The 18,387-nt window shown below is 42.0% G+C and overlaps 1 protein-coding gene across 1 annotated transcript in view; it reads right to left on the bottom strand.

The window, feature by feature from the left end:
* Window positions 1-18,042, bottom strand: part of Fstl1 (follistatin like 1) — a 51,721-nt gene extending 33,679 nt beyond the window's left edge. Inside the window, exons 1-2 of the mRNA XM_076867444.1 lie at window positions 17,916-18,042; window positions 17,715-17,771 (exon numbers count right to left, since the gene is read on the bottom strand). Coding sequence (XP_076723559.1) covers window positions 17,715-17,771; window positions 17,916-17,918 — 60 coding nt within the window. The 5' untranslated portion in view covers window positions 17,919-18,042. The remainder of the gene's footprint in view (window positions 1-17,714; window positions 17,772-17,915) is intronic.
* Between the last annotated feature and the right edge of the window lie 345 nt (window positions 18,043-18,387).

Here is an 18,387-nt window from a genome sequence, read left to right as displayed (position 1 = left end):
TAACTAAATACTGGAGAAATGCCACATATTTAATTACTTTTGGTTATCCATGGGGACCCCCAACTCCACTGAAAAGTGGAGCAATGTGTTGTAGTAAGTAAATCAGGGAACTTGGTCTATGGGTCAAGTGTAAGAAAGTTTGGAGAGTTAATGTGGCAGGTGAGTGGGGTGGTACACTCCCAGGGACTCTACCCCAAACTGATCACTGTTTTATACTGTGGAACATACCCAGGAATAAGATATTTCTCTGAGATTTGATTGAATGAATTCAGCAACATTAAATGTCTTTTTTTTTTTCCTTACCCACATTGGAGACACCATAGTTGCTATTAAAATGACACAGGAAAGACAGCAAGAACAGGAAGGATAAAAAAAAATAAAGTTCTCAGCAAATGGAAAGGTCATTAGACAAAGTGAGTTGTGGCTCTGGGCAAAGAATCACCATCGACAAAATTTAATGCTTTACTTTATATTCCTTAGGACATTTTTCCTCTGGGAATGGTACCCAGTTTTATCAGAATTGCTGATCATGGAAGGGAAGAATAAAAATATTTACCATTCAACTTGCCTTTTCTGTCTCTCTCTCTCTCTCTCTCTTTTTTTTTTTTTTTTTTTTGGTATGGGGGATATGACCCAGGAGTGTTTTACCACTGAGCTATAACCCCAGTCCTTTTTATTCTGAGGCAGGTCTCATTAAGTTGCTGAGGCTGGCCTTGAACTTGCTATCCTCCAGCTTCCCGAGTCACTGGGATTACAGGCATGCACCATTGTGCCTGGCTCCGTTAACCCCATCTTAAATTCAATTTCACCTAGACCTGAAAGAATTAAGATTCAGGCATCTGATTAAGCAAGCCCAGCATTACTACCATATCCAAGGTTAAGCAAAATGTTGACAGTCTAGTGTTGTCACCCATCTTCCCAAGTATACATTGTAACTCCAGAATCCGACATACAGATTGATGACTAGGATACATGGACTGCAGGCATAGGAAACTACACATCTTCTCATATGAGACATCTGACTTCATTATTAATCCATTTAGCCTGTGAATTGATTCAACAGATATTTACTAAGCACAGTTCTAGGTTCTAGGCGCTGGGGACCTATGGGTGAAGAAGACAGACAAGGTCTTTTTTTTGAAGGAGTATATATTCTAGAGAGAAAACAGTGAAAGACAAACAAAAAACCAAGTTCACTGCAGACTATGCAAAGTTTGGAGGGAAACAGTACAAATGGCAGAAATCTTGGAGCAAGGCATCTTTATAGGTTGAGTAGTCAGGGAATGCTCTTGAGCTGAACCCCGAAGCATGACAGCAGTCACAGAGAGAAGAAAAGTGCAACGATTCTGAAGCAGGGTAGAATTTGTTACGTTCCAAGAACAGAGAAAACACTAGTGTGGCTGTGGCTTGAGGTCTGCTGGGGAGAGAGGTGTGGGGTTAGCTGGGAGAAGCTGACAAGGACCAGAGTGTGCAGGGTCTCATAGGTACCGAGAAGGTGGTACTTCATCCTTAGTGCAACAGGGAACATGGGAGGGTTTTACCCAGGGAACAGATGTGTTTTACAAGACTACCCAGGCCACTGTGTAGAGAAACAGAGAGCAGACAGACAAGAGGGAAAAAGGAAACACAGCTTGGGTGCTAACGCAACAGCCTGACACGAGGTGGCTTAGACTAGAGTATTGGTAATGGAGATAGACAGCAGTCAATGGAGAGATGACATATCTAAGACTAATGCCCACAAGACTTGCTGAGGGACTGGGGTATGGGAAGGGAAAGTGATATGTCAAAGAAGAAATCCTGGATACTTGAGTTTGATACCCAACAGTCTGTAGGCAGGTATGGACAGAGTCATGCTGATGGCCCAAACTGGAGTCAGGCCCAGAAGGCTCTCCTCTCAGGATGGCCTTGGGCTCTGGATGAACCACATGCCTGATGAAATGATGAAATGGGATTAGTTCAGGAAGTGAGCTCAGCAAGGCCTAGGATCAGATGTAAATAGACTCTGTTTATGGAATCTGTCCTTACTGGTACACAGAAGATCAGAATTGAAATATTTATATTTTTAAATGTGTTCCATGGTGAAATGGTTGGGAAACATTGCTTACTGAACTTTCCTCCCAGAGAGTCAAAAATAATGCACATGAATATTATAAGGCTCTGAAAAGTCCTGCAGAAAAAAACATTTAACCCAGCATGTACATGAATACCACTCAATACACAACACCAGTCCAGGTTCTTTATTCTCTCCTGTAGTTCTACTGTTGCCTGGAACTCAAGCAATAACAAGAAGAATAGTAACTACCATTAAATGAGCTCTTTGTATACATCATCTTCCTGGTGACAGACTATATATTGGTGCTATTCTAATTTACAGCCTTTACATTATCATTTCTATTGTGAGTTTACTTATAAATCATATATTATTCACTTTGCAAACAGTTATATATCTTTTCAGCTCATACCCTTCAGCGGTGTTCACTCGAGTATTTCCTCAAGAAGCATTTAAGATAAAGATCAATCGTTCTTAACTTTATCATCTCATCTGCATTTGCTTAACTTGCTACAATTAACAGTGAGTTTCCTACCTGTATTAGGGCCTCCCTCCTACCAGTCCTCATCAGCGCTATTTTCCTGCCTCCTATTAATTTCACCCATTTCTAGGGCAAGAACCACTTTGTGATCACTCATGTTTTGAATACTCTCAGCCTTAGAAATCCCTAATTTATGCTTTTCCTTTAAAGAGAACAGCATGATGTTCTGAATGTGGCTACTTTCGCATCTGAACCCATAGACTGGCAGTCTAGAGCCTAAAACAGCACTCAGCTAGCTAACAGCCAAACACACATGCACATACACACAGAGGCATAGACACACTCATTTCACCACTCTTACTAGCACAGGCAGAGAAAAGACTTTCCTGGGGTTAAACAAGTCACCAGGGAATGAGAAGGTCTTTACATCCTTGGACAGTGTAACATGAGTAATTATGGTCAATGACAATGTCATGTATACTGGGCAAAATGATAGCATTACCTGGAAAAATAACCCAATCAGCCAACTGACACAGCCACTGGGGAGGAAGCTGGCTTCTCTCTAAGTCACACTGTAATTCAGTAGGCAGAAAATAAAGAGCTTTCTGTTTGATCAAATGTCTAAGGGGAATTTCAAGGGAAAATGAGATGTTCTAAGCTGTAAAATGACCAACACAGTAGGGTTAAGAACCTCAAGCATTGGTTGTTCCTAGAGGATTTTATATCACATCATGGTTTCTTTATTTTTGTATTTTAAAAAATTACCAAAACCAAATTATAAAGCTATGTTATGTATCGTGTAGATGTACGAGTATGGAACAACAAATCCTGTCAGTATGTACAACTATAATGTACTAGCAAAAATGGGGGAAAAATGTAATTGAGATAATGGAGGAAAAGCACCTAAAATGGGGCATAAACAAAACAACAACCCTTGACTTTGGATACTTGAGTTTGACACCCAACAGCCTATAGGTGGTATGGTAATTCAACTTTTGTATACCTTATCCAGATTAAGTTATACACATCCCTTGGTAGAAAATGAACATGAAAACTTTTTCAATTGTTCTGCTATGAGAAAGCTGCTAACTTTGTAACTGTCCTTTAAACAACACGGCCTATGAGTAGTTTAGGGAATTTTATTAAGAAACAAGTCTGCAGTGACTACTGGATGTATTATACTCAACCTTTAGCAAAGGCTTGACTGGCCTCTATTCAACACTTCACAGTCTCACTCCTCTCCTGGGCCTATCCTCCAAGAAAGGAAACTGAGAAACCCAAAGCGAGCTCACACCTGGAGTGTTCCTCATGCTCGGGTTTTCTTTGATCATTACACAGTTTTTGATGCCAAGTAGAAAATTACTCTTCTGTTTAACACTCAGAAAATGACTCTTCTTGCAGACACCTAGTAATGCACAAAATGAAGGCTTTACCCTTAAATACCTAAATCAGGAATCTGCTTTTCTATATGCAGCTGAGGGCAAGGTCAAGGCTGTGGCCACACAGGATAAAAAAGGAAAGAAAACAGAAAACACCAAGGAGGAAAGACTAGAGGAGAGAAGAGCAAAGCACAAATGGACACATTCCCGAAAGGTTCTTAGAACCAGGCAAATTTTCTGCTTCTGTTTGCAGCCAACATCCCACCAGCTAGAATATCATAATCATAGCATATAGCAGAGATTCAGGGTGAAGATGCCCTCAGAGAAGAGAGCCAGTATTCTGACCATTTGTGAATGAATGGTATGTATACACTTGCCTCTATCTCAAAGTAGCTTTTGTGAATTGGGCTGAGCTACCAAGAAGCCACAGGAAGCTACCCTAGGCCCTCCAGACTGGGACTCTGGCAGTAAAGCGCACTTGGGTATGTCTGAGTCTGTGCTCCGAGGGACATCTATCTGTATTTCTGTTTTATTAGATTAGATTAGATTATTTCTGCTCCTATAGAAGTTCCATATGTACCAATTTCACACTAAAGTTTCAATGAGCCAAGAACCCTGTGAGAGCAATCAGGAATTCCTTAGGACTGTCTTGGAGTTCCCCATCCATTTCCTTTTTCTCCGTCACAAATGTTATGCCACAAACTTTGGTCCTTCTTCCTGAAAATATACTTAATTAGCCTGATCCTTACAGGACTAATAAGAGAGTCTGACCATGGAATTTAAGAGGGAAAACATAGTTTTTATTTTTGGAATGAGGTATAAATAAATAAATGAATAATATACATTTTAAGTTCACTAATAGTCAAACTTAAAAATCATAAAAATAAGTACTGGTCTGTATGTCTAAACTTAGGAAGATATCCAGGCAGTCTAAGAGAATTCACACATAAACAAAACTAAATTAAAATAGAACAGTTAAAAGAAATTTAATAATACATGTGCTTCTCCTCACTAGTGTCCTTAGGAATTTGTCTTGAAGGACGTCCCACTAGAGAAGAGATAGGTAGATGGCCCGGTTCTCCAAGCAGTGAAGATAAAGTCAGTGTGGGTGAGTGCGTGTGTACGTTCTCTTGTATGTAATCACACACACATGCACACACAGGTAGAGTCTACTCTGGGACACAGCTAATTTGAATCAATTCTAATCTGTACAAATACCCTTATTAGGAAAGACATATGCAACACTGGGTTCCCTCCACTCCCATTCAGGAACAATGGTTGGCACAATTTAGCACCCTGGGATTATCTAGTGGAATTTGGGAACAGGAGCATAGGCAACTACCAAACAGTTCAACAAGACTAAAACATCTGTATTGGCTTCTGCTTCCTTACTGAGTTCACCCCAGCAAGTCACTTGATTTAAACTGTGGATATCAGAAGCCAAGACCAGTTCTCATGCATAGTAATTAGAGCTTATAACTGATTTGAAATCAGGGCCAGGGGAGGACCAAGACAGGAACTTTATCAACACCTGTTCAGAAGACCATGTAGGAGACCCTGGTCAGGCAACATGGTAAGAAGCCAGGAGGATTCCAGAAAACAAAATTACAGTTCACCCAGTATTTTCAGACAGTTATTTTTGTAAGGTGTTTGCAATAATGCATCAGTATTTTTAAAACAAAACATGAACATTTGAAGTTGGAAGGAACTTTTGTTTTTTGAATAAGTTCAATAAATCTTGAATTGCACACTTTGGATTTTGGGTTGTCTTTTTTTTTAAAAAAAGACTCTCCACTCAACTCAGGGGGACCCAGCATCCCTCACGTCTTGCCCAGTGTTGTGCAGCTGGCTTTTGAAGTGGAAAATCAAGTGATTCCTTTCTGTAGTGTAAACAGCATTTGGGATTCCTGGTGTTCAGGTGCCACATGCTGTACTGTTTATACTGCACTCAGTACACGCAGAGGAAGTAAGGGACCCGGAGGGCCACCTGCTTTCATTCATTCTGTTTTCTCATTCCTGGGCCAGTCTCTCTTTCCAACTATTACATCCTAGGCTGTAATTTAAGACAAGAGCTAATCAAATATCCTAATTCCATTAAGTAGAATATTCTGACAATATAGCCTAGAATGTCTGCCTTCTTTCAGATGGGCAGGATTTCTAAGCTGTGTTTCAGACCCACTCTAACCCTTTGTTTTGAGAAAGGGGATCAGGTGACTTGCCCAAGTCGGCATGGCATGAGGCTTGAAGCTGGGGGTGCTGCTGCCTGCCCTGGGCTATTTGCCCCAGTCCTTCTCTGGCCAATAAGTAGTAACGATTTGAAGCCAGCTCCCATTAGGGATCTAATCTCAGCCCTGGCATCAGCCAACACTGCTCTTGCTTCTTGACTCTGAACATCTCAAGGCAGCTGAATCCTGGCAGGCTCATCAATTCCCTCTCCTACTTCCTCATGCCAGTCCTCTGAGACAGTTGAAGGTTGACCAAGAAAACTAGGAAAATGAGTGAGGAGAAGCAATCAAAGTCAGAGCAGCAGAGGCAAAGTCAGAGCAGCAGCTCTGTGCAGATTGTGCTAGAAAGGCACAGTGCCAAGTAGACACTGTCTAGACGTTAACCGGCCTCTCCCAGCAGAGAGGCGAGCAGGGAGGAGGGGAGGCCAGGCTGGAAAGCTTGTTCACTTTTTGTTCAACTAATGCAAACACATGACACAACCTCCAACAGGCTCCAGGCTGGGGGTTCACTCTGTCTAAGACATTTCTTCCCAGGGGCTGGAATTCAGTTATGTGCTAAGGGAAGTTCTGCTAATCCAGAAATCGGAGGGGAGCTGGAAACTCTTTTCTTCATTCCTGGGGAATCACAGTTCTCAAACTAGACTGAGCTGGGCAACAGCCAAGAGTAGCACACTGTGGGGCCAAAAGAACACAATTTTAAAATTTCCATTTGTATCATCTTGGCTTATCCACAAAGAAGAGTCACAAATACCAAGAGCAGGCTTTTTCTTTTTTCTTTCTTTTTTTTAAAAATATTTTTTAGTTATCAATGGATTTATCTTATTTATTTATATGTGGTGCTGAGAATCGAACCTAGCGCCTCACACAGGCTAGGCAAGCGCTCTACCACTGAGCCACAACCCAAGCCCCAAGAACAGACTTTTGATGGAAGCCCCAACACCATGAATGATATCAGTTTATAAAATACACAGTTGTAGAAAGGGTCATTAGAGTCCAGCAAGCATCACATGACTCAATGTTTGAGGAGCTATGCACATTGGTTAGAAAAAGGGGCTCCTTTCCTCTGATTGGACAGATAAGCCCTGTACTAGGGCATGTGGCTTGCTGAGCCCAGTGCAGGACAGAGTCAGCCCCACTCACCCCCTCCACTGGTGAGTGGGGCTGACTGTACACATGTGCAGTAAACAATGTCTACAATCACACTTTCAATAATTAGGCTGGAGTTTTAGAGCCATTTTGCAATTTGGCCTTATTTAATGTGAAACAGTTGTAAATACACCTGAAGAACAAAGAAACTGCCTTAAACCATCCCCTGAGTCACTGACCATTAGCTGCAAATGCTCTGACATAACAACTACTCTCCAGTATACATCAGAGAAGTAGCTTAAGTGAGTCCAAATGGAGAGAACCAACATCCATGTGGCCAGAATGACCAGACCTGACTCTCAATCATGGCACTCAAGCCATTTAACAACTGATGTAACCTGAAGGCCAGTACAGTGCTGAGTCCATGTTACTAGCAAGAGTTTTTGGTTTATTTTCAAAGTCACTTTCAGAAATAAGGTACAGTGGCCCTAAATCACTGAGCTTTTATCTTGGAATTCTAAGTAGGCCACTTACTAGGCAGTTGATTTGGGGTAACTAATTGAATTCTCTGAGCCACAATTTATTTCCTCATGGATAAAATTAAGATTGCAATAACTACTTAACGGGTTGTAAGAATTAAATAAGATATGACTTTTTCTCTCTACCTGCTGTCTCCACTACCTGTCATTTTTCAGAGCTCAGTTTGATAGCCAATTCCTCTGGGAGGACTTCCTGTGCTCAGCTCTGTGCTCACACACTGTTCACTTAGACCACTCTGAGTCTGTGTCCCTATCTGGCATCCCACTGAATTGAAAGCTCCTTGGGGACAGGCTCAGGACTTAGTCACTGGCATGAATTCAGTGATAGAGAACAGATCTGTGAGACCTTCCACTTTGCTCTTCTGAGCAGATCTTGAGAAAATATACTTTGTCCCAGATGACTAATGCAAACTAGAGTATCAAGGCTTTGTGCAATTCTATCTCTATATAAATGTGAACATGGTGGTTCATAGGTATTTTGGTGGCTCCTAATGCAGCCCAGACACTGCAGAATGACCTCTCTATAAAGGCAGGAAGAGGAAGATGAGAAAGAAAAGGGCAGCCAAGGAAGAGGAGAAAGATGAAGAGGAGAGCAAAGAGAATCACCCAGGGCCTGGGGATGAGAGGTGTGGGCACCGGAGGCTGGAGGCAGGACTGGCTGCACAACAAGGGGCCCTGTTTCTTTGTGTGATCATATTTTCCAAAATCAAAATTGAAGACTTATCACCAGCTAACAGGCCATGCTGTGGGGATTACAGGAAGACTATATGAAAATGGCCATCTACAACATCTGGTGGTCACCTCCACATGTAAGGAGAAACCCAGGAGAGAGAACACTATGTGGAAAAATCCCAGAGGAGCTTTATGCCTCTCCTTTTGCCTTTCTCCTCTTCTCATTCTGGTTCCTTCCCTTCATTTACTGCCTCAGGGAGAACCTATGCTGGGTTTTGGCCTATAGGAGATGCTCAATGGAGGTGAAATCCTCTCCTTAGAGGAAGGACAGAGTTGTGGTCTCACAGAGGAAACACTACATAGAAGTTTAAGGAAAAGACTGGTTCAGTAGAAGCAACGTTTCTTATATAAATATTGAACATCAAAATGTCCCCTGAAATAAATACCCCATTTTCTATTTATTTATTTTTGTGGTGCTAGGGATCACACCCAGGGCCTGAACCATACTAGGCAAGCACTCTACCATGAACAACAAGATCAGTATTTTTAAATCTTAATTTGAGACAGGGGCTTACTAAATTACCCAGGCTGGCTTTGAACTTGTGATCCTCCTGCCTCAAATTCGTGAGCTGCTGGGATTACAGGTATGTGCCACCATACCTGATGGCTCAGTTTTCTTTTTAACCCATTTTGTCTCATTGTTCCAGATGTGGAAAACCTATGAAAACTTAAATTGAGCAACAAATATGCCATTTATTGTAACTTTGACATAATTATATCTGCAGAGTTGGAAACTTTGATTAACAAAGAAGGAGACAGATACTTAAAACTCCTGAAGAGAGCAAATCAAAGAGGCAGGAGAATTCCATATACTATGGCTCGCTCTCTCATACACCCAAATCCAATGGCTTTTGGAGTTCTTATTAGTAGAGATGCTACAGAATGGGAGTAGCTAACATGCGATGGGCCAAACTCACTTTTAACTGCTTTATATGTAGCAGCTATTTGATTCTCATGACTAATCTGTGGGGTAGATACTTTGTATTAATCCCATTTTATAGACTGTGAAACAGGCCAGAGATTTTAAGTAACTTCCCCAAGACTGCATGGACAGTGAGGGCAGCACTAGGATTTAAACCCAAGGATTCTCTAGCTTCAAGGTCAGAGTGCTGAACCATCACATATTACATCTTCTCAAGGATAAGTAGGTAAATGGAGTAATAACCTGAGCCAGTACATACTCTGTACAATAAGAGGCAATGACTCATGGATATTTCTGTGTAAAGTGAGAATTTTCTTGTTGACATTATAGAGCCAAAAAACACTCTTCCTTGATGCCTAGTAGGGAATGGCAACAGGCACTTTATCTCTCTAGCAGGACTCTGTTTTTGGTGTTGATTTATGTGCCATCAGTCAAGGAGCCCTTTCCATTACCTAACTGAAGAGACAGGCAGAGAACAGCATCATTCCCATTTTATAGATGAGGAATGTGAGCTCATGGAAGATAAGTCACTTTGCACAAGGTCTCACGTCTGGACAAGTCTGAGAGACATCAGGTAATTTTAAAATGGTGCTATCAGAAAGGGTAGGAGCAGGACTTCTAAGTCAAGAACTTTTTCATTCTTTACAATTAATTGCAGTTAATAATAAAAATGTTCAGTAACAAAATTCATATAAAAGTCTTGGGGCTGGGGTTTAGCTCAGTGGTAGAGCACTTGCCTAGCATTTGCAAAACCTTGGGTTCAAACACTGGCACAGAAAATAAATTTTTTTTTTTTTTTTTGAGAGACATCCAGATGTGAGAACGAGATAATGAAAGAAGGAACTCAGAGGAAGGTTTGAGTGTCATGAAAATGGGAAGCAAGGGAAAAACACCAGAGCCTAGGGACAGATAAAATTTCAGGTAAAGTCCCATGCAAAAAGCTGCCACCTACTGGATATACTGACAGGGTGAACAAAGTGGAGGTTGAAAATGGCCCCAGCTGCCCAAGTGGAGCCTCAGAAATTTTGAGAAGTCAGGGATCACCCATCCCACCGCTGCATTTCAGGATTTCCTGAACCAGTAGAAAGAGGAGGAAAATGGAGTAGTAATTTCTACCAAAGCCATAGATTTGGTTCCTTAATGGCTGGAACCATTTGAGCTGTACAGTAGCTATAGTGGTGGCAGCTCCTGCAGTACAGGGACCATAAGTTGTTGCCCTTTAATCCCACAATATTCCAGTGGTAGGATACGTGCAAAGTGACTTGCATAACGTCAGATGCTTCTGTAGGAGATTAATAAATTATACTTAATAACGACTGTTGTGAGTAGAATAAAAGACTGGGGAAAAGACAGATATTGCTTCAGACACAGGATTTAAATCTGGAAAACAACAAGGAGTAGAGAAAGACAGACTCTCTCCCTACATCAACTCAAGCCAATAACCCGTGAAAACACACACACATCTGGGCCTGAAACAGACCACAGCTTCTTCCATGTATCTTATAACTTGCCTGGCAACAGCTTGACTGGTCACAAATAGTGTCTGGGATTATTCATGGGACACATTAGGGGTCATAAATTTAGACGTAATCCTGGGAATAGCTTAATGGTGATGGCTTCCAAATGAGGATATAGAAAGTCTATTAAGAAATTACATGAAAATCCTTCAACCACAGCAAAAAAAATGCAAATTTATGAGATATATTTTGTATTTCAGCTACCCCAAAAGCATCCTATTAGCAAGTTATTGCCAGACTCTGCTAATGCAGAGCTGTTATCTATGACAGCAGCAGCTCTTACAAAGCCTTAGCAACAGCAACCGTTCAAACTTTCACTGGAACGGCCAAGAAAATTCTCATTATCCTATTTTGTTGATGGCCAATATTAGCAGTTTTGGCTTAATTCAAAGTGTTCAGATTCATCTAAAGAACTCAGAAGCTTGGACCAGAAACTGGCAAGCAGAGTTTTCCTGGGATTTTCATCCATTTCCAATCTGCATTCTATCACCTATTACCCCATGTTGTCTTTGTCAGTTTCACACAGACCTGAATTCTGCCTTCTAATTATCCTAATTTTGGCTAAACATTTGTCAATGTTTGTCCAACTGGATTGATTTTTTCCAGCAGGAATGGCAAAAAAACCTTTTATTTCACAGACAGACTCTGATTGATTGCTTATAACTACCTCGAACATTACTGAGTATGATTTTCAAACCTGTTCCAGATTCAGTAGGAAAGAACTTCATGATTGATTAGAACTGTCTGTCATGGATAAGGGAGAGGTAATGTTGATGTGTATGCTATGTTTATGCCATGTCATAGAATTGGGAGATATTTATTTTTATTTTATACAGTATCCAATAAGTTCATTGAATACTTCTGTTGATGGACTTGATCCATTTCTCTAGAAGGGGGATGAACCAATAGTGGCTAATTATGAAACCTCACTCCCTCCCTTCTCCTAAAAGGATCCTTAGAAGTTTTACTCTTTGGATATTTCATTCAGTGTCTTGACAATACGGGAATTTCTGTGAATCCCTTTCTTTTTGAGAGGAATTTATCTCTCTAATCTTTTATTTAAATAAAAAGTTGTTATTTTCTGATAAAACATGAAAATAAAGTATACCCATAAAAAGAGAACATAGAAAAGATGAGAGCAAAGAATAATCCCAACCCTACAGATAGTATTTTGTAAACACAACTTTTAGTGGTACGCATGGCTGTGCCATGATTTATTTCACCCTCTCCCACTGGATATTTAGTCAGTACTAAGTTTTTTGCTGTCATACATCACACGACTAGTATCTTATGTACAGTCTCCTTAAATGTAATAATGACCAGGGCAAACAGGTCAAATAGAAAGATTTGACTTTCTTTCCTTAACTTAGTTTCTCAGTGTAGATTATACTAGCCCTAGCATATCCATTCACAAAACAGTCAAGTAAGCTCCCCCAGAACTGACCTAAGGTTTACTAAATCAAATTCACATCAATGAAGACTGCATTTAACTATTTGCTGTCTGTCCTGGTACCTAAGAAAGAAAACAATTTTCTACTATAAGCACAGTTAACTACAAGTTAAATGCTTAAAATAAAATGCAAATTGCAAGTCACATAGAGAGGGTTAAGTTACCTTTTCATCAATTATTAAAGGATCACTATTGCTAAAGCATGGATTAAAAACTTGCCAAGTGTGACTGAGTGTTGAGACATCAAGATACTGGGCTGATAAAGATAATACTACCTCTGTCTTGATTGGGTGATGGCTACCACCTGGGTATATGCAGATGTAGAAGTTCATTAAACTACACCCTAAAGATTTGTGTCCATTTTACAACTGTAAAGGAATTTTCAATATCAAGGGAAGTTCTATATTAATGTACAACAAGAATTACAAGGACATTTATTCACCATATCCTTGTAATAGACACAGTAGCTGCCACAATTTAAAGAACCTGGCCCACTGCTAGACTATAAGCAACTGGTAGGTAGAGACCATGTGTGCATAGCATGCTCAGCCTGTGGCAGTAAACGCTAACTGATGGGCAAAGTGAAGGGAAGACCGGTGCTGTTCATGGCTCACTCTTGGAAAAGGCAGTTGCCAAAGCCAGGGTCAGAAACATGTACACTGGGAAAAAGTATGCATTTGACCTCCAAGGACAATAATCATCTGGCTTACAAAATGAGCTATATTAATTTTATTTTTTTAAGTCTTATAATATCTGGTATTAGTTTGAGACAGAAGCTAATTGTGTTGTCCAGGTTGGTATCACTCAAATGATCCTCCCGCCTCAGTCTCCTAAGTAGCTGGGAGTACAGGAGTGTGTCACTATGTCTGCTAGGAATGTTCTGTTGGATGTCCAGTTATTTGAAGACGATTAAGAAAAAGAAACCATTCTCATATGTGACCACTGTTATTCATCCTTTACTTTTTGTTCTTGTGCAAGCATGTGTTGTTCTGCCTAACAGACTTCTTTGGGACATTTCCTCTGGAGTCATTATGTCCACCGCAGTCCATACTCTCTAATTTCTCCCCCTTACAATTCTTCCCCAACTTGCTCCTGGGAGACTGGGAACTGGAGCCTGCTTTCTGTTACCAAATCCAGAAATGTTTACAGGAGTTGTAACATGTCCACTTTTGGAGGGTGGAGGTACTGGGGATTTAACCCAGGGGTGCTTTAAAATTGAGCTATATCCCCAGTCTTTTTAAAAAATTTGAGCTAGGGTTTCACTAAATTGCTGAGGCTAGCCTCAAACTTGCAATCCTGCCTCAGCTCTTGAGTCACTGGGATTACAGACCTGTGCCACCATGCCTGGCAATATGTCCACCTTCTAAAGACATTCTCAATGGCCAGGGCCTTGATTTGCTGGGCACTTGCCCTTCTGTTTTTGCTTTTTAGTTGTATACCTGTTCTGTTTTTAACATTCCAATTTCCAATGATGGTCTTCAGCATTACAACAACTTTATTTGCCAAAAGTAAATAAGAAATCATTTTAGTAGCAAATACACTGGCTGAAGCTTCAAGAAGTAGCAGTCAGTAGATGGAGGTTACACTCTAGGTCTACCTGAGACTATCTAAGAATGTAGAGGAGCTCCCACATCAACCAACAAAAAACCCTAGTGGTTAGCTATATGCATAGGGTATAAATGAAAGTTAAGTGCGGTTTCTGAGGGACAGAACCCTGATGGTATTGTAATGGGGTCAGTCAAGAACTAAGTGAAGTTAATCTGTCTGTAGAATTGTTATTGCATCTCCTTACTGTTAGGTAATATACTTACAGTTCCCAGGTCAAATGTGGATCTCTCACTGGAATTACAATCTGATTTGTAAATCTATTCCCTTTATGCATGGTTCACAATAAAGAATTTGTAGACCTGAAATGTTGGGAATCAATGCTAGCAGAGGCCACCCCTAACAGCAAGTGGGGGAACACCTGGGCACTTGCCAAGGCTGTCCTCCTCATGGTCTTGTTGGGCCACAGAGTCTCCTTCAACTTGCCATGCTAGAGTGACAGAGATCATCAACTCATGGAGCAGGCAAACCAAAATCTGGGTTCTCCCCACCATGCCTGCATCTCCAACACTTCTCAAGGAACTGTAATCACACCCAGTGGAAGGGAATAGAAGAGAGAAAATAAACAGGCTTTGTGTAGTTGCTAATAGAAGCCCTCACTCTGCCATGGCCTCCACCCCCCATGTCCTGCCCTGGCCAGATGGCAATATTATATACATCTAGAGATATGTGCCATACTCAACACTGTCTTTTTTGCAGGGACTCTATAGAGTACATTGGTGTTTGCTCATGTGAATGGGGCAGAATTCAGATGGCTGCTGGCTGAAGGAATATGCTGGTGATAGAGTAGGTAAGAAAGGAAGCAATCAAAAAGCAACTTGGAAATGCCAAGTAAGAGACGATGGAAGGGGCTGGGATTGTGGCTCAGTGGTAGAGCGCTTGCCTAGCACGCACGGGGCCCTGGGTTCGATTCTCAGCACCACATAAAAATAAATAATAAATGGAATAAAGGTATTGTGTCCAACTACAACTAAAATAAATAAATAAATAAATAAATAAATAAATAAATAAATAAATAATTTTTAAAAGACAATGGAAAACACTGGGAAGAATGTAACTCTTTCCTTAATGTGATCTGTTAATAGTTTCTCAAATCTAACCAAATGGAATTTACATAGCCAGATATTAACAATGATGACAGTCCACCTTTCCCCAAGCTTGGAACACCTCCAATTTTGAAGGATTACTCCAACAACTTTGGCTTCTTCAAATAGAAACATTATTTGTAGATAAATATATTATTTTTTAAAAGGCTGAATTAAATCTTTGTATTAAATCTTGATGCAAAAAGCAATGAGAACCCTCACTTTATTTTCTAAATTTCATTTTTAAAAAGTTGAACAATATTTGCACAATTTTAACTCATCTAAAGTTTACCAAAATGGATTCTTGCCAATAAGCCTATAAATCCCATTCTTGAGTGTGTTTGCTGAATGTCCTTAAAGGGGAAAAATTCTACTGTAAGCACATTCACTACAAGACATAATTCTTAAAATATATTTGAGGTAAAAGTCTCCTATGGAGAGGGTTAATTTACCTTTTCATTAATAATTAAAGATACATTATGAACACATGGATTAAAAATTTGCCATATATAGCTTTTAGGGCCAGGCACCAAAGGTTGACTCGATTAAAAGGTAATGATCCTTAAAAAACTGGAGTCATGAAATGTAACCCCTCATTCTTCACTGTAACTTTCTGTACCAACTCCTTCGATTTCCATGCCTCAGCACTTCTCATTTTGCCTCTTTCCCTGTAGATTTTGCCCAGGAATTCTGAGAATACTGGATGCTCTTCTACTTCCAGCAGGAAATTGCTGCTGGGGGAACTTCCTACCAGGGCTAAGCTTTTCTCTGCATTGCAGAGGGGTGGGGAGGCGGGTGTACAGTACAGGCTGCCTAGAATAGATCCCAGACCTTGGGCCTCACAGCCTTGTGGTGACTGAACTCAGAGCTTCCTCACATCTCCTATTTGCATTCCAGTTCACAGAGCCATTTCACACACTGGCTGGCAATTCTTAAGCCTGCTGGAAAACTAACCCAGGATTCACCTCATCCATCACAGAACTATGGCTGTCCTTTGAGGGTACAGCAAGGGATGGAGGAGTGTTTTTTAATCAGGACTAAATCTACCAGTGAAGAGGGATAATTCCTCAAATTTAAACTCTGGAAAATGAAACGGAAGAGAAGCAGGCCAGGAGTTGAAGGTGAGCTCCAGAGGCAGAGGGAACTGGGTTCAGATCCTTCTTCTTTACTACTCAGTTACATGACCTTGGGCAAGTGTCCTTAAATATGTTCCCTCCTCTATAAAATGGGAATAACAAAACCTATCTTACAGGGTTTGGGGAACTAAAAGAAATGATGCAATAATACACACAGTCCCGTATACAAAATACTTGGTAAATGCTAAGACTTCATGTTTGGAAGTGGGTCTGGAGCTTGGGTTCAAATCCTATTGCTAGCATTAATAGTCAAGGGCATCTGATGCATTAGGTAAACTTCCCTGAATCACTTTCTATACCATGAAAATGGAATTTTATTACAACTCATAGTAGATAGCTAATAATTATTAGCTATTCTTGTTTCATTGGGAGTAAAAACAGCTTGTATTTCTACATCAACCAATAATGTAGTGAATTAAGTGAGACTTCAGTGTAATGTGTATTTTTTTTAAATCGTGAAGACTTTGTATGCATTTATGAATTCTGCAGTACAGTCAGGCTGTGATGCTAAGGGTGGGGCTAAACTGTAATATGAAGAAAAAAAACTAAAAGGGACTATAAACCACCCACTAGGGAGCTATTTCTTTTGTAATGTGCATTCCATTTCTTCTCCCTCATGCTTTTTAATTCCTTCCACATTTCCTGCCATAATTATCAAATGTTTAGTTTCTGACCTCACTTTTCTGGAGACTAGAGCCCAGGGAATTTAGAATTGTTTATTTTCTGTCCATAAACCTTTGAGTTAATGGAGGGGCTTGTGAGCGAAGGGTTGTTGGTTTGTTTGTAGTGTCTCAGGAAGGTCACTGGAGTTGAAAAGAAAACATTACCAGGAAAAAAAAAAAAAAGCTGAAATGCCTTAACTGGAAACGCAGAGCCCCCAAAGGGCAGAGCCATGGATCTCTCACACTTGCGCAATGTGAGTTTAAAGGATAATTTAGATTTTTAAAATGCCCTTATATGGCCTAAATAATAACAAAAAAATCCCAGGGCACTTTGAAAAGAAAAAAAAAAAATTTCAGGGAATCATAATCTCACTTTATAAAGAAGAAAGAGAAATTTATTTTGCCCCGAAAGAGGAATCTTTTGATTCCCCGACCCCCACCCCCGGGGAAGACAGACTTGGAAAGGAAAAGTCCTGAACTATTCTTAATTTCCTCTAAAGTGAAGGGAAGAACTCAGGGCGCCTTTTTGAACTCGACTGCTGCTGTCGCCGCGTCGGTCCCAGTCCGCCCAGTCCTGATCTCTCCCCCACCCCACCCTCCCTCCATATTAGGCGCGGTGGGGCTCTCGCTTATGGCCCAAACTTATCCAGATTTTAAGACTGAAGTTTGGCGAGTAGCATTTCTGCTCCGAGCGCCCCCTCGAGCCTCGCCCCACCCCACTCCACCGCAAGTGTGGAAACTCCCAGTCCCACCCCGCGAGCATCCCAGGACGCACGCCGGCCGCCAGGCGCGCAGAGCCCCTTGGCCTGGGGCCCGCGTTCCGACCTCCTGGACCCCTCACCTACCTCGGCGTGGACCCAGGCGACGGCCACGAACGCGAGCGCAAGCCAGTGTTTCCACATCTGAGGGAGAGAGAAGAGAGCGAGACTGAAGGCGCCGGGCCCCGCGCAGACCCGGGAAACTTCTTCAGGTCCCGCAGGCTCGTCCCCTCCGTCCGGGCACCCCAGGCCGCCCGGAGGGGTCGAGCCACCGCACTCCGTGCTCACCATGGTCCGGTCCGGGGCTCCGGAGGGCGCGGGACAGAACGGCAGCAACGAGCTCAAAGCGAAGGTGGGAGCTTCGCGGATCAGCAGCCTCCGAGGAAATTCGACCTGGGCTCGCCGCCCCTTAAGACCCCTCCTTCCCCGACTGCCTGCCCCCCAGCTCCTCCCATTCTCCTCCCACTTCTGCAGCAGCGGGCCCCGCGGCTCCAGCTCCCCTCCCTTCCCTCGTCCCCGGCTGCGGGGAGCCCTCGTGCGTCCTGGCTCAGCCTAAACCCCTCTCACCGCACGGCCCTTCGCCAGGCATCCTTCCGACCCCCAGGACGCTGAAGCGAAGGCACTGGGGGCTGTCCCGAGGGACGCTGCAACAAAGGCCGAGAGGGGAAGAGGGTGCGGGGTGGAGGGGGGGCGAGGAGAGCCAAAACCCCTCCCCCGGGAGGGGCGGCTGGCCTGCAGCAGCCCGGGCCGCAGCCGGCGG

The sequence above is a fragment of the Callospermophilus lateralis genome, chromosome 10 (assembly GCF_048772815.1).
Source record: "Callospermophilus lateralis isolate mCalLat2 chromosome 10, mCalLat2.hap1, whole genome shotgun sequence".
NCBI classification, from domain to species: domain Eukaryota; kingdom Metazoa; phylum Chordata; class Mammalia; order Rodentia; family Sciuridae; genus Callospermophilus; species Callospermophilus lateralis.
The sequence above is the reverse complement of the archived record's forward strand: the minus strand, read 5'-3'. Positions and strand labels throughout refer to the sequence as shown.